Source organism: Pipistrellus kuhlii, unplaced genomic scaffold (genome assembly GCF_014108245.1).
Source record: "Pipistrellus kuhlii isolate mPipKuh1 unplaced genomic scaffold, mPipKuh1.p scaffold_m20_p_15, whole genome shotgun sequence".
Classification (NCBI taxonomy): domain Eukaryota; kingdom Metazoa; phylum Chordata; class Mammalia; order Chiroptera; family Vespertilionidae; genus Pipistrellus; species Pipistrellus kuhlii.
Genome location: NW_023425460.1, coordinates 7693554 through 7710691, shown reverse-complemented (window position 1 = coordinate 7710691; position 17138 = coordinate 7693554). Strand labels below are relative to the sequence as shown.

General features: G+C 37.5%; 1 protein-coding gene across 2 annotated transcripts in view; it reads left to right on the top strand.

The window, feature by feature from the left end:
- The window catches only part of ADK (adenosine kinase), a 418239-nt gene that overhangs the window by 305943 nt on the left and 95158 nt on the right, over nt 1-17138 (top strand). For both annotated transcript variants that reach the window (XM_036438185.2, XM_036438186.2), the window contains exon 8: nt 14791-14826. In XM_036438185.2, coding sequence (XP_036294078.1) covers nt 14791-14826 — 36 coding nt within the window. The remainder of the gene's footprint in view (nt 1-14790; nt 14827-17138) is intronic.

Sequence of the window (17138 nt, the reverse complement as noted above, 5' to 3'; positions counted from 1 at the left end):
GATAAACAACAGGAAGAGAAAGGGAAAGGGAAAGAAGATATGCAATTGAAAAGTAGGGAGGAGAGTTTCTAGGAAGGTGGAAAATTTTGAACTCTAGAACATTAATAAAGTCTGATTTCTCATTTGTTAAATTATCTGTTGGAATTGGAAGTTCCAAACGAGAGAGCTTGCTGGGCAGGAGTCAGTGAGTAAAGTTGACTAAAGAACTAAAGGAGGAAAAATACTTACTCAGGAAATAGAGAATGATTGTCAATGCAAAGAAATTGGGAGAGGGATTGAAATTGAACCTCTAAAAGAACAGAGGGAAATGAAAGCTCATGTTTACATTTTAAAATAATTATTTTTAAATTTAACACTATGCAGAAATCCTTCTCTCCTAAAAGAGATCAAATCCTATTTAAAAAGGTCAAGAAGAAAGGCTGAGATTGGCCACCAGTGAAATAACAATTTCTGATTTGGATTTAAGGATAAGCTAACTTGTGATACTATGTACAGTAAGTCAAAATTGTTGTTAATGAAGTCCCATTTGTTAGCCCAATCACTTTATAATGTTCAGTACAGTAAAAATGCCAGTATTGATTACTCCCTCTGTGCTTCATTACCTTCAGTTCCCAAAATGTTGATAACCAAACTTATCTTTTGTCATGAAGACTACAAAACACCTAAAGGCAAGCACTAGCACTGACTGGATAAGGTGTTATCTTAGATTCTAACAAGAGGCTTAAGAGATAGAAAGATAGACATTTCTTGGAGGTGATTGGCTCCATTATCAAAAGCAGTATGAGCTTTTCAGAAGTATTCAGTATCTTTTCAGACTTATCTCTCTTTTATGCAGCAAGGGGAGGTGAATCATGCTTTCAGTTGAACATTTATTGAGTACCTACCTACCATGTGCTCTGTTGGGTGTTTTCTGTCATTCTCTGTGATTATTATTTTTTTTAATAGTCTGACTTGTACATTTGGCTGATATCTTTTTCATGGTCATTAGATTTTTTTTTTCTTTGTAGTTTCATTGTTTTTGTGTGTTTCATAAGAACCTGTGTTGATTGTGACTTCCATAGCTGTTCTTGCTACTTCCTTTCCAATAGATATTGTGAAATTTTAAGTTTGCCTGTATTGGACTTGTTTCTAAATCAGCAGTATTATGACATTCTCTGTTCATAATTATTGTGAATCAACTGGCAAGAAGGAAGAAAATAATACTGGTTACTGGTGATGTTTGGGTGAGATGTGTTATATGTATATCCATAGTCTTAAAATTCTGACCTGGGAGAAAATATCCTTTTCTCCCACTAGAGGTTGGAGACTAGATTCTTCTGTTTTTACTGTATTTTGTTATATTAATAAATCACAATGTAAACCTATAAGTTTCTTTTCTAATTTCATTCAGTAATATTTTGGACTATGCATGGTACTGGGATTTCTAATTATATTTCTTCTACCTCAAAAGAAGCAGACTGAAGAAATAGGAGAGCTTTTGTGATAGGTTCTGAAGTTAGAATCAAAACAGCTAGAAACCAGTGCTTTCTTTTTAGCATCTGTATTACTCTTCCATATTTCACACATTATTACCCGTGCCACTTTGCTCACAGCAGCAACAACTATACCGAAAGTTTGTCCATTTTTATATTTTACATATTGTTTTCTTTTTTTTTTTTACCTTATTTTTTAAGAATTAATTTTGCAAAACTTCCAGAACTAGAATAAGTTAGGGCCATGAGAGTGGCCCCAGAAAATAGGATTTATAGTGTCAGTGACTAGCACACCCTAACAAATTGGGAAGCACTACACATGAAATATTTAAAATATAAAGGCTATATTTAAAATATAAAGGCTATTGCTGCACATTGGAACTGAGAAAGGAATTGTAAAAAAGGCACTTAACAAGAATTCTGATCTCTCTCCCCAACCTGAAGTCTTCCCTTCCTCTTTTTGTCTTGTGTTTGGCACTAATCAGTAATTGTCTCACATAGACATCTATCTAAACTCAAATGAATTACTTATTTATCTTGTCACTTATTGTCTTTTATTAATATAAATGATTTGGGTGGGGGTTTTTGCCGGTAACTAAAGGCAGTATGACCCATCACATTATACAAATTTTACTTAAGACTAGCAAGTTGAATGGAGCCTGCTCTTCATAGCACCTTTAGTTCTTCAATGCTAACTCCATACAAAAAGGAAAAAGTTTGTTTTGAAACTTATGAACATCTTAATAGATAACACAGAAGTTGACATCCTGCCATTAGTTTTAAACTTTCTCTGTGAAAGTCCAGTAGTATGAACTCTGTTGAACTATCCAGCTCAACATAGATAGCATGTACGTGAATGAACCTTGCTGTGTCCCAGTAGAACTTTATTTATAAAACCAGGCAGAGAGCTGAATCTGTCCTGCAGCTGCTGACCCCAGGCATAACGAATTGATCATATTGTAGCAGAGCTTTCTGTTGGTGAAAATAAGGACCAAAAAAAAAAAAGTAAGATCTTATTTAGCTATCTAGAGTTTTCTAGTTGGTAAGACAAAAGACAAGAAAATGTCAATAATATAGGATTTGTACAGTAAAAGAGAGTTTGGAACTGAGTAGAGTTACTCTTCAGAGGGTTTCAAATATAGATTCCTGGTAAAGTAGAATGTTTATGACTTAGTGCGGCAGCTATGAATAAAAGAACTATATCCTTTATACAATAAGAAATAAAAAGCAGTGTGTAGGATGCTTAAGATAAATTGTCAATATTTCTTGTTTTTGGCCTGCTAAACTTTTTTAAGCAATAGAGAGTTATTAAATGTGCCAGGATACTTTTGCATCTCTACCTTAAGACTGATTCACATTGAACTTCTGCTAGAGGTACTGAAGTAAGAGGGGCCAGATTTATTCTACTTCTTCAAACAGGGTAAAACCAGACAAAATAGGTAAAACAGCAGATTTCTGACATTAGACAATAGGTAGCACAGGACAGGGATCCCTGAGAGAAGGTAAACAGATTAGGGAATCCCTACAGTTTTCATAGTATTCTGCTTAAACAGGGTGTCAATGCAGGAAGGGGGATCCTAAACCCAGTGGTCCAACTGAATTGAAATAAAATTTAAAACATGAAGGCGGTCCAATAAAGAATTTTTTTTTTTTTTTTTTTTTTTTTTTAATGAAGAAGGCCAAGATGGCTATAATTTGCAAGAGAGAGTACCAGAGAAGAGACAGAGCACACACACTAGATAACCTGCAGAGGATTCCCTAGACCCGTGGTCAGCAAACTGCGGCTCACGAGCCACATGCGACTCTTTGCCTCTTGAGTGTGGCTCTTCCACAAAATACCAGCGCCTGGTGAGTCTGTTTTAAGAAGTGACATTAGAAGAAGTTTAAGTTTAAAAAATTTGGCTCTCAAAAGAACTTTCAATCATTGTACTGTTGATATTTGGCTCTGTTGACTAATGAGTTTGCCGACCACTGCCCTAGACTCTTCAGCTAAATACTGATCAGCACATGTATGTGAGGAGACTATTGAAGGCCAAAGTTAAAACCACAAGAAAGAAGCAGGCAGGACATCGCCAAACTCACACAAGGCTGATAATAGTTTGTATCCCCAATAACTAAAGTGGAGAAACCTTTAACAAATGGGACATTTTATTTTGTTCTCAAAAAGATACTATATCAGAGGGGTACCAGAATAGCTCTCGATTAAGGTAGCTCTCATCTCACCCAACAAAGCTTAAAAATAGCCTGGAAAGAATCAAACTTTCAGGTAACCTAACTGAATTTCAGAATAAACCTCAAAAATATAAGAAATAAAATTTTTTTAAAATCTAGTACTCAAAAACATAAGATTTATAAAGTCTAGCATCCAGTCAAAAGTTATCAGGCATATAAGGAGACCATAAATGCAACCCATTTGAGAAAAAAAATCAATAGAAATATATTTTAAAATGACACAGGTGTTAGAATTATTTGACAAGGATTATCATTTCTAAACAGATTCTGTACTTCAAGAAAGTAAATGCACAAGCCAGTTAAGGAAAGATATGAAAGAAGAAAAAAAAACTTCAACTTCTAGAGATAAAAAATATGCTGGATTAGATTTAGACACTGAAGAAAAAAAATAGTAATAAGTGATCTTGACAACATAGCAGTAAAAGTTATTCAAAATTAAGCATTGAGGGGGGAAAACAGCAAGCAATAGGACAGCCTCAAGTGGCCTAATACACATATTTGGAGTTTGGGGAAGGGGGAGGGAGAACAGAAAAATATTTAAAAGTTGATATCGGCTGCAGCTGTTCAAAATTTGATAAAAATCTATAAACCCACAAATTCAGATGCTCAATGAACACAAGCAGAAGAAACAAGAAAAAAACTGTATCAAGGAACATCATCAAATTGTATAAAATCAGTGAGAAAGAAAAAAATCTTTAAAGCAGTCAGTTTTTTTAAGACACATTATATATATATGGAAACAAAAGAATGACGGCAGTTTTCTCATCTAAAACAATGCAAGGTAGAGCACTGAAAGAAAAAAAACTGTCAACCTATGATACTATACCCAGAAAAAAAATACCTTTCAAAACTGAAAATGATATAAAGACTTTTTTAGACATATGAAAGCTGACAGTTCATCAATAGCTGACCAGAATAGACCATTAAAAAAACCTCAGTTCCAAATACTAGCTATAATAATTACTTGCTCTGTGGTCTTGGACATACTTTAATTCCTCTGAACCTTTAGGTTTTCATCTGTGAAATTAGAAAAGTGCCTATTTTATGAGATTTTTATGATCAATAAAATCAAATGAGTTAAAGGAAATAATTGACATTTGTTGAGTGCCTCATGTGTGCCAAACACATTATTTCATTATAAATTGAAATAAAATAGCTAATAAGAGCCCTGTTACCCTGAGAATGTTCTTATGCTGTCATCTCTCTTCTCTTTCTCCAGTAACTGAGAAACTTGGGTTGTTCTAGGAGTTTGCCCAAATAGCTAATCAATCAAATTTTGATAGAGCACTTATCCTAACTTTGTTTTTCTTCCGTAACTACCATTAAATATGGTTAAAGGTGGGAATGAACAACTCTTCTTGTGAGGATAGACACATCAGCTAATAAATCATTTTATGAAAGGGTTAAGTATATTCTAAACTAAACCAATTTTTTTGGCTTGTGTTTTGGCTGCTAATGTTTTTTTCCAGTCACATTTATTGAGGTGTAATTTATATACTGCCTATCTTATTGTTATAGTAAACCTATTGGATATGGTCCATGAGTGTCTTTATAGCTTATACATTGCCCCACAGATTTTTTTGGCACTCAATAAATGCTAAATAATATTTCTATTCAGCATTCTGCAGACGGGAAGCATATGGTAATAAATGTCACAGCACAGGTTGAAAATCTCCAAAACCCTGGTTATATTCCTTGGAAAAGCCAGTACAGATATTTTTGTGAATGAAATTTATTTTTAAAAGTAGTCTTTATTTACTTTATTTACAAGTTAAAACTTTTTCTCACCAAAATAGTACAATATTAAAAACAGTATAACACTAATAGTCTCCTGAGAAAGTATATAAATAATTTTGTAGATAGCATAAAGAAAAGGTAATTTGTAGTCTGAAGGACAGCATGAGGACATATTTAGAGGTTTAAGCAACATGTCTTCTATGATATATTGTATGAAAAGAAATAAACAGCAGGTAGTTCTTTATGATTAAATATCAGCATGACTTAGAGGTATATCACAGCTACAGCAGTTGCGGACCTTATAATGGTATTAGATTTTGACTCAATAATGTATTTCTCACCCAGGGATTCTAGCACTGCTCAAATATCTTATTCTAATCTCAGTAAGGTAACCATTGCTTTGGCATAACGAAACACATTGTAAATTAAAACTAAACTTGATGCCAACAAAGGAATTTGATCCACAAGATAACATATCCCAGTTTATGCGTATTGATGAAATGATTAACTAAAACCATTTATCCAAAACCCTTTAGATAATATATATCTAAATAAGTTTTTCATATTTTGATCACCCTGTGATTGATCTGCTGACCATGCTTGCTTTGATTTAATTTTTATTAAGTGTTATTTTTTAAGAATTAACATCTGGATGAAAAAAATATCTGAATTTGGCCATGTTACTTAGTCTCCACATTTATAACATGTGGATAGCGACTCCAGGCACAGCTTAGCTTGGTGCCTCTGACTCGGAGTCTCTCGTAAGGCTGTAACCACGAGGCCAGCCAGGGCTGTAATATACAGTAGTATAGTTGCTAGGAGAGGATTCACATCCAGACCCACTCACAAAACTATTTTCACTGTTGTTAGCCATGGGCCTCTCAGAGGGGTACTCACAGCATGGCAGCTTATTTCCCTTTGAGTGAGCTGAGAGAGTCTGTGAGCAAGAAGATGGTTGAACAAGACATTCCATCACTTTTGCCACATATTTATTAGAAGCAAGTCACTAGGTCTACCCTACACTCAAGGCGAAGGAATTGTACAAGGACCTAAATGCAGTCATCGGGGCTCGCTGGGAGCTAATTTGGAGGCTGCCTGCTATGCCTATGATCTACAAACAGGACAAACCATTGCATGTCCTCTGGATGCTCTGGAACTCATTTGTTCAAACTACCCAGAGATCTTACCAAGAACTTGAATTCAGTAGGCATAATCGTTTTACAGTTTCACATTAAATATTTTAACTCTTCCTAGCAACAATACAATGAAATAGTTATTATTGGTTTTGATTTCATTGATATACTGATGTCCTGAGTGACTTGCTCAAGATTACCTAACAGATGAATTGTAAAATTCATTGTAGACTTTATTGTAGGTCTTCTGATTCTAAACCATTCTGTACTTTTTCCATCTGCCTGTAACTACCTCCTGACCAGTACTATCTTGCTCTTAAAGCCATTCAAAAAGCATTATACATCTCAATGTGTGTACAAACATATAAATTTTATATTAGAGGTATTTTTTCAATAACATATAAATTTTATATTAGAGATATTTTTATACAAAGATTTCTGTGGAGAGAGACAGATAACATTGTTTCTTTAATGCTTATATACACCAGGTCATTTAGGATTTACAGTGTTGCTTCAAATTTTTTAAAATTAGTCAAAGTTTAATACCATTATAAGGTCTGCAGTTGTAGCAGAGGCATACCTCTAAGATAATACTATCTGTTGGACAAAACTTTATTTAGGGGGTTAAAAACTTATTGGGGAGGGGGGATGGTAAGATATTAACACAGGTAATAATTTAATTTAAAAAAAATGTTAGGAGGAGAGATGAACGAAGTAAAACAGCAGCACTGTGTGGTGGCTCCGTTCTCCAATGGGTTTTCCCAGAGTTCTGGACTTGTATGACTTGAGTGAGGACCATGGGGACTCCCAGTGAATTTTCTGTTTCTTCTTGCGTTGGAGAAAAAGTAGTTTATTTGGATGAATAGGTTGCTTTCTGCAGATAGAAGTTACTTTTCTTTGGTCCTAAGTGAGATCCTTTTCCTTTTTTATTTCAGTCCATGAAGTTTTAGCCTCATTCTCAGGACTCCTGATGTCAAAGATCAAAAAGTAGAGCGATGCCCTGGCCAGTGTGGCTCAATTGGTTGAGCGTTATCCCATGCATCAGGAGGTCTCCAGTTCAATTCCTGGTCAGAGCACAAGCCTGGGATAGGGCCTCAATCCCCAGTAGGGGGCATGCAGGAGGCAGCCAATCTATGTTTCTCCCTCATCCATGTTTGTATCTCTCCCTCTCCCTTCCTCTCTCTGAAATCAATAAAAACATATTTCTAAAAAATAACTAGTAACCAATAATTGGAACTGAAATAAGAATATGGATATTATAGTTATAGTTTAATATTGATTACAAATAATTATCCTTTATTAAAACTGGGATATAGTCAGACAAAATGCAGTAGCTCCCCCTTATCTAAGGGGAATATGTTCTAAGACGCACAATTGATGCCTGAAGCCATGGATAGTACCAAACACATGCTTCTCTCTCTCACTCTCTCCCTCTCCAAATATATATAATGCACATATATACTATGTACACATTTTATGTACATATATACTGTTTATGTACTTACACTATGTACATATACACTGAGTGGCCAGATTATTATGATCTCTGAATGCATAATAATCTGGTCACTCAGTGTGTGTGTGTGTGTGTGTGTGTGTGTGTATTTTGTGTATGGGTGGGGTCCAGCCAGCCTGGCCAGGGGTAGGGGAGATGGGCAGTTGGCCAGCCTGCCTGCTGGTCAAACTCCTGGTCGCGAGGACAATTTGCATATTAGCCTTTTATTTTATAAAACTAGAGGCCCAATACATGAAATTCCTGCATAGGGGGAGGAGGGGGTGTCCCTTAGCCCAGCCTGCACCCTATCCTATCTGGGGCCCCTCAGGGGATGTTCGAATTGCCTGTTTAGGCCTTATCCCACCGAACATCCCTCTCACAATCCAGGACTGCTGGGTCCCAACTGCTCACCTGCCTGCCTTCCTGATTGCCCCTAACCACTTCTGCCTGCCAGCCTCATCACACCCTAACCTCTCCCCTGACAGCCTGATTGATGCCTAACTGCTCCCCTGAAGGCCTGATCACCCCTCACTGCCCTCCTCTGCAGGCCAGGTCCCCCTCCCTAACTGCTCTCCCCTGGAGGCCTCGGTTCCCCCCTACTGCCCTTCCCTGCAGGCCTGGTCACACCCAACTTCCCTCCTCTGTCGTCCTGGTCACCACTAACTGCCTTTCCCTGCAGGCTTGATCACCCCCAACTGCTCTCCCTTGAAGGCCTGGTCCCTCTCAACTTTCCTCCCCTAATGACCATCTTGTGGTGGCCATCTTGTGTCCACATGGGGGCAGTCATTTGTGTATTGGAGTGATGGTCAGTCTGCATATTACTCTTTTATTAGTTAGGATAGAGGGGGCCAGCTGGTTTGCCCTGAAGGGTGTCCCGGATTAGGGTGAGGGTTCCCTTGGGGTGTGGGACAGCCTGGGCTTGGGACCTGTGGTGGTTTTCAGGCTGGTCACGCCCCCGGCAACCCAAGCAGAGTTCCTAGTATCTGGGGTTTTTTTATCTTCTATAATTGAAACTTTATAGTCTAGAGCGGAGCCAAGCCTCCTGCTTGCTCCATGGAGCCATATCTGTTGGAATTTATTTATCTTCTATAATTGAAACTTTGTGGTCTTGTGTGGAGACCAAGGCAGGCCAGGGCTGCAGAAACTTGCCTTCCTCCATCGGCGGGGGCAACCCTAGCCTCCTGATCTCTGCAGCTCTGTGGCTGCCACCATTTCTGTTGGAATTTATTTATCTTCTATAATTGAAACTTTGTACCCTTGAGTGGAGGTTTGGGCCTGCCAGGGTGTGTGGAAAGTTTGACTTCTCCATTGCCAGGGAAACCCAAGCCTCTCTCCTGATCTCTGTGGCCTCAGCAATCTTGGTTGGTGTTAATTTGCATACTCGCTCCTGATTGGCTGGTGGGTGTGCCTGGTGGTGTAGAAGAATGATGGTTAATTTGCATATTGCTTTTTTCTTAGATAAGATTACTATAATGGAAGTTATATGAAAGTAGCATTATTAAGTAAAATAAGGGTATCTTGAATATAAGTACCATGATAATGAGGCAGTCGATCTGATAACCAAGAAAGCTATCAAGCCCCAACTGGATGGCTCAGTTGGTTGGAGTGTCATCTGGTACATCAAAAAAAAAAAAGATTGCAGATTCGATTTCTTGGTCGGGCCACATATCTAAGTTGGGGGTTCAGTACTGGCAGGGCGAATACAGGAAGCAGCTGATTGTCGTTTCTCTCTTCCTCTCTCTCTAAAATAAATAAATAAATAAAAATAAATTTAAAAAAAATAAAAATCAATAAATATATCGAGTGAGGATTGAAAAAAAAGAAGAAGGCTACCGAGTAACTAATGGTCAGATAGGATGTACACTGTGGATAAGCTGGGCAAAGAGATGATTCAAGTCTGGGTGAGATGGAGCAGGACAGTGCAAGATAGCGTCATGCTACTCAGAACGTCACTCAGTTTAAAACGAATGCATTGTTTAATTCTGGAATTTTCCATTTAGTATTTTCAGACCATATTTAACTGAAACTACAAAAAGCTACACCGTGGATAAGGAGGGACTGCTAAAAGGAGATAGTTGTCTTTCATGCATACATACAAACAAGCACTTGAGTTTCTCCTTTTCTGCATAATCTGAGGATTATGCTATTTAATAGTGACTTGCTAATCCCCTTAAATTGCTCTTAATGTAAATATTCCATAGTTTTCATTAACCATGAATTTCAGGTGTTTTTTTTTTTTTTTTTAAATCTCCACTCAAAAAACTGTATTTGGTTGTTGTTTCACTGGAACCCTTTTAGCCTGGTCAGTGAAGCAGCAAGCTACTGCAAATCCTAAATAGCATGGTGTAGATGAGCGTCTAAGACTTTAATTATATGTCATTTTATTCACAACACTCAATTCCAGGAAGGAAAAAATGACTTTGTTGTTGTAAAAGACATATGATGTGAGTATCATTCATTGTAAACCAAAAAATGATACAGTATTAAAGCATAGACAACAATGGGAACTGATTCTGAAAATGTAACCTGTCTGAGAAGCTGAATAATAGTGGAAGTTATCAAAATGGAAAGAAGTGTTAATGTGAAATGCTGCCTTCTCAGAAATACTCTTTCCTGGCCTGTTTGATTCTGCTTTTGTTGCTTGTCATGCATGAATGAAAGTGCTACCCTCTCAGGGGAGCAGGAAAACCTCTGTGTAGGTTGTTTATTTCCTTAATCCCTCCTCCTTTGTGATTTCTGATGTCAGATCTAAAATGGAAAGCCTGTAAATATAATGATTATCACATGGATAATCACCTGCATTAGGAACCGCCCTGCTTCTCTTTTCTACCCTTCGCTGTTCTCCGCATGACACATCCCCTCTGCGGCTGGATTTTAACCTGACTGCTTCATTAGGTTTGTGAAACTCAGTACGCGGCGCCCTGGGGCAGCACAGATGGGGACTTGCTTGTTTTCTTTTCTCACTCTCACTGCAAAGGCACACTACAGAGTCCTTTTCAATTTAGTGTGATCAGTTCACGTGGAATTACTCTTGATATTTGGAATGGGCCTTACTCTTCTCCCGCTTCTGCCCACTTACTCCTCCATGTCCCTTTCCGCCCTCCTTTCTGACCTAATGCCTTTCCTTTCTGTCCCTCCATGCAGTGAGTCTGAGCACTAAAATGCTGCTTAAAATTCTTACTGGGGCAAACTGTCCCCTATGTTGTGTTTTTTTGTTTTGCTGAGAGGAAAATAATAAATGTTCCATCAGTGTATCTGCAAACACCTTCAGATCAGAGGTTAGCGGTGGTGGGAAAGCCGGGGGTGAGGTGAGCCATCTGCTTTCTCTAATGGAGTGACTGGGGCACCCGGCCAAGATCAAAGGAAGGTGAGAGGAAGTCAGGAGATAAGATCTTTTTAAGTCACAGAGCAAGTGCTTTAGCTTTTCAGTGATAGGGCACAGTTCCGCAAATCTGTGCGAGGGGGACGTTAAGATAGAAAGTTGACTTGACTTTTCTTCAGCATGTCCTCCCTCAGTCAGAAATATGTTGGCACTTGGAATAGTTTACAGATGGGAAAGAGTCCTGGTGTCTGGTTCCCTTAAAGAATAGTGGTCTGACATTTATATATGTGTCTTGCAATTAGTCAGTTCTACTATACCATAACAGATCACAGTTAATTGCTTCTTAGGTTTATATGAGTAAATCTGGACATTAAAAGAGCAACGTAACTACCATATGTGAACTTTGAGTTTTTGTGTCTTAGTGCAATTTTAGTCCTACAGATTCTTCATATTAATTTTGTCTTATAGGCCTGTGGGGTTCTTTTGTGCCTCTGAAAGTTGTATTTAAATAAGTATTTCAGAGCTTTTCAAATATCTTTTTCTAATTTTTTATTTATTTGTTTGAATTTAGAGAAAGAGACATCTGTTTGTTGTTCCACTTAGCCATGAATTCACTGGTTGATTCTAGTCTATGCCCTGACGGGGGATGGAGGGGTGGAAACTACAACCTTAGCTTATTGGGATGACACTTGAACCAACTGAGCTACCCAGTTAGGGCTCAGTTATCGTTTTCATATAAGAATCAGCTTGGGCTCTGGCCGGTGTGGCTCACTGCTTAAGAGGTTCAGCCTGCTCACCAAATGGTCATGGGTTCAATTCCCAGTAAGGGCATGTACCTGGGTTGTGGTTTGCTCCCCACCCCCAGTTGGGACACATGCGGGAGGAAACCAGTAGATATGTCTCTCACATTTGATGTTTCCCTCCCTTCCTCTTTCCCTCCCTCCCTCTGTCTCTGAAAAGCAATGGGAAAAGTATCCTCAGATGAGGATTAAAAAAAAAAAAAAAAAAAAAAAAAGAATTGGTTCGGTTAATTCTTGGATTGGACAACTTGGAAAAATACTACATTAATATCTTTTGAACCTTATCCTTTCCCTTGACATCTAGGGAAATATTATTATTATTATTGACTATGTTGTCCTCAAAATTCTACCTACGTACATCGCTGAGGCAGAGTCTATCGCCCTATGCTTCTCTGGTGGACAGCCTGAAGACTTGTACTTTCAGCTTATCACTTCCTATCAACTTTGGTGTTCACCTTTCATCGTCCATTTCAACCTTTTTAAACCCTCAAAATGGTTCTTTAAATTTATATTTTATTAGTATATGGGACCATCCGTGCATACATACTTTTCCCCCGGTGTTTTCCCTAACATGTAGATGGGACCCAAATCTGTGCTGGAGACTTTGACTGTACTTTCTGCCTTACATGGTTTGGTGCAGCGTCGTTTCAGTTGAGTTGGATCTGCTCACTACTTGGACTCAAATCCCATCCTTCTATTAATATCTCTTGGCAGAGATAATTTTGGAGGAATGTAAGTTAAGATGTAGAGGCTCTTGACAGTTGTCTGCAGTTTTTTTCATTTTCAAGAGGGAAGTAGAGTTGAACAGTGATATTGCCTCCATTTTCTGTACTAGTCCTAACATTAAAATACATGCAAAAAGCAGAGGAGAGAAAGGGAGAGGATTTGGTTGCATAGAAGTGTTTTTTGTCATTTGATACCTGTTGCAACAGCATTAGGGTATATAATAATGTTCATTCAGATTGTACCCTAAAGATGTTTAATTCTAGGAAAACATTATGTATTTCAATTATATGTTTTTAATGTTCAACTTTTGTTACCCTGTCATCTTAAACCAAAATAAAATAGGGATTTATTTGGACTGTTTCTTGTAATTTTCAAACAGTCAAAAAAGTAGAAATACTTAATATATTTAGATATAATTAATATGTTGCCATTTTGCTTTACTTTAATATTTTTAAGAATTCTAAAGTAAATTATATGTATCACGCCATTTTATCCCTAAATATTTCAGGACTAACTGCTAAAAATTAAGGATATTTTTCTTATCAAAATTGATACTTCTTAATGTTATCTATTATAATTCTTAAAATATTTAAATTTCTCCCGTTGTCCCCAAAATATCTTTTATGCCTGGTTTATTATAAAGTGCGAGGTAATGAAGAAATAGTCCATTTCAAAATGATTATTTCTTCATTACCTCGTATAGTATTCTTGGTCATTTTTCCCCCTCTCACTTTATCATGAAATTGACTTATTGAAGAGACCAAGCTATTCGTCCTATAAAATATCCTCCCTATGGATTTTTCTATTTGCTTTCTCAGTATATCATTGAACTTGTTCTTCTACTCCCTGCATATCCTATAGACAGCAAATTACATAATTAAAGTTTTGATTAATTCATTTAAAATTTTTTCATCATGCCAAAACCGGTTTGGCTCAGTGGATAGAGCATCGGCCTGTGGACTGAGAGGTCCCAAATTCGAATCGGTCAAAGGCATGTACATTGGTTGTGGGCACATCCCCAATAGGGGGTATGCAGGAGGCAGCTGGTCAATGTTCCTTTCTCATCGATGTTTCTAGCTCTCTATCCCTCTCCCTTCCTCTCTGTAAAAAAATCAATAAAATATGTTTTAAAAATAAATAAAAAATTTTCATCAGGAAACTGTATAGATGATGCTGGGTACTTCATACTGTCTCATAACAGAATATTGGTGACCCCACTGTTAATAATAAGTGATATGATCAATCACTGGATTAAGGTTATGATAGCTTGTTCCTTCCATTATAAATTTATAGTTTTCTCCCTGTGATCAACACATAATCTGTGACATTTTAATTCCATGAAATACCCAGTTCCCCATCATCCTTTCACCTAATGAATTTAGCATCCATTGATGATCCTTGTCCAAATAAATTTCATTAGAGACTGCAAAATGGTGATTTCTCTTAATCGATACATTTACTAGCAGACTTTTTTCTCTATAAAAGAGCTTTTTGAAAGATATTGTTTTAATTAAAAACATAAGCGCCAGACATGTTCCAGAGGTTTCAAATAATTGTCTTTCTTTGTTGGGGTCAAAACACCTGAACTCACTGTGACAGCTACAGTAAAAACATTCACTACATCTTCTTTATTCCAACTTGTGAAGTGTGTTGACATAATGTTGCCCTTTTTTTTTTTTTTTTTTTTTTTTTTTTTTTTTAATGCCAAGGGAAAAAGAAATCTTTTTTGGTGTAAGAATAAAAATTGAACTATGTGGGTATATTGAGATAATTGTGTAAAAAGAAGACTGAATGAGTTTCAAAATGGATTATTTCTTCATTACCTCGCACTTTATAATTAACTGTTCTTTTTTTTTCTTTTTTTTTATTCCAGGAAGCTGCCACTTTTGCTAGAGAGCAAGGCTTTGAGGTGAGTTAACCCACAATTGCACACTAAACAGATCCTAAAGGTTTTTTCTAGCTGATAATGAAGTTCTTTTGGACAGTGATTGATGTGCTATTATACTCTCAGAGCCTCTCAGCAGTTGCCATGGAAACTTGGCAGTCGTCATGGTTTCTTTGTTCTGCCAGCACAGTGTTATGACGCACTCTGCTAGGTCTGCACCCAACATTGCCTACAGATGTTATTTATTGAATTTTGAAAAGCCTCTTGGGAAGCCAAGAGGTTGGGCACGGTTTCAAGCTGCCTCTGCAGATATGGGGCCTGTCAGTTTGTTCAGTTAAAAAGCTACCTCATTAGCTGCATTACATTTCATAAGGATTCACGGCTAACGTAGTGGTGGAGCAAGACTAAATAGTGAAATATCATGTCGTTTAAATAATCTCAGCCCTACCCCATGTAGATGATCATTATGCAAATTAATTTCCAAAAGATTGTATTTAACAGTTGTTAGGAACTGATTAATTTAAATCCTGCTCATATAAACTTACTGTTTCATCTCTTTTTTGGGGGGTGGGGGGGAATGCTAGCGATAGCTTTAAAACGCATATACATTTCTTTTGAAACTAAGTATCGATAATTGTCTTTAATTTTCAAGTTCCGATTCTGTTGTCCTGATATAAATATTATTCTGTCAAAGTTCAAAATTCCATGTGTTTTTTGTTGGCAAAATTAAGATAATTGACAAGACCGTGTTTTTATCTATAGACTATCCATTTTCCAATCGATTGTTAGAAAACACTGAACCCAGGCTAATTGACAGAATTAACCGAGTTTATGAGTTTTATGGTTATCATATTTATTGAGCCAGAACTATATAGAATGCTTGTTCTATACCACAGCTTGAAGTGTTGCACAGTAGTGTAATTTTCAAAAATATAATCTGACTAGAGTTGGAATATAGAAACTCTTTATTTACGTACTCAGTATTGTCACCATCTAAAGAAGCTGTAAGTGTTGACTGGCTATATTAGTGAGTTCACTTTGAACTCTTTAGAGAAAGGTGTATGAATTTATGAAGAAACTGTTGTTTAAATGTACTAAAGGCAGATTCATTATTGAGCAACAAAGTAATACATGAGCATGTTGTCCATATCATAGGACTTGGCAACCACCATGCTTTCTCTTCTTAGAGAAAGACAGTGAGCATGTGGTATCAGTAGTCTAGTCTCAAGATTCTGTGAAAAAACTGTATCAGAGTAGAAAACTTCACCTTATGATACCAGATTGTTGGGAACTCCGATAGTTTATTGTGAATTTGCTTTTTTTGTTGTACTATATGTATTCTCACAAATACAGGGGTTGAGTCACATGTAGAAGAAAGAATAATGATTTCCAAGTATTTATTTATCTCATTTAAGTTTTGCTTTGTAATTCTCCAAATTGGCAATTTATATAAAATACTAAATGTAATCAGGGAATATTCAATTTAAAAGTCATATGTTTTAATCATGAGAATATAAGTCAGTGTTTTCAGTCATGTTTTCAAGTTTCACTGATGTTAAATTTTAATAGTAATTAATTCCCTTGTTACATCAAAATTCTCCACCTATGCAAGCTTGTGGTACATAAATTTGTATTTTATTTTCTGAACATAAAAAAATGTATTTTGGCCGGGACCGGTTTGGCTCAATGGATAGAGCATCGGCTTGGGGACTGAAGGGTCCCGGGTTCGATTCCGGTCAGGGGCATGTACCTTGGTTGCGGGCATATCCCCAGTAGGGGGTGTGCAGGAGGCTGCTGATCGATGACTCTCTCTCATTGATGTTTCTGGCTCTCTATCTCTCTCCCTTCCTCTCTGTACAAAATCAATAAAATATATTTTTTTAAAAAAATGTATTTTGATTCTAGAAAATAAACAACTTTGTAGATGCCTAAAAAGATAACATCCTATCCAATAAAGAGGGGATGTGCTAATTGACCATCACAACCTCACAAAGATGATGGTGCCCAGTCCCCTCAGCCCCACTGGGATGGCAGGCATGGGAATAACCTGGCCAGCCCTTTACTGGTCTGGCTGCTCCGCGCACCTGCCTCTGGAGTCCCCCAGTCCCCTTAACCCCAACAACCTCCCAGGACTGGCTCGAGGTACAGGCAAGCCGTGGGTGGCGGCTTCCCAGCCACTTAGGGCCATCCTAGCATCAGGTAACCAGGGCCAGCTGAGGCTTGCGCTGCCGGCAGTGGCAGTGGCAGTGGCAGAGGTGTGATGGGGGCATTACCTTCCCCCGAGGGCTCCCGAACTGTGAGAGGGGCAGACTGGGCCGAGGGACCGCCTCTCCAGT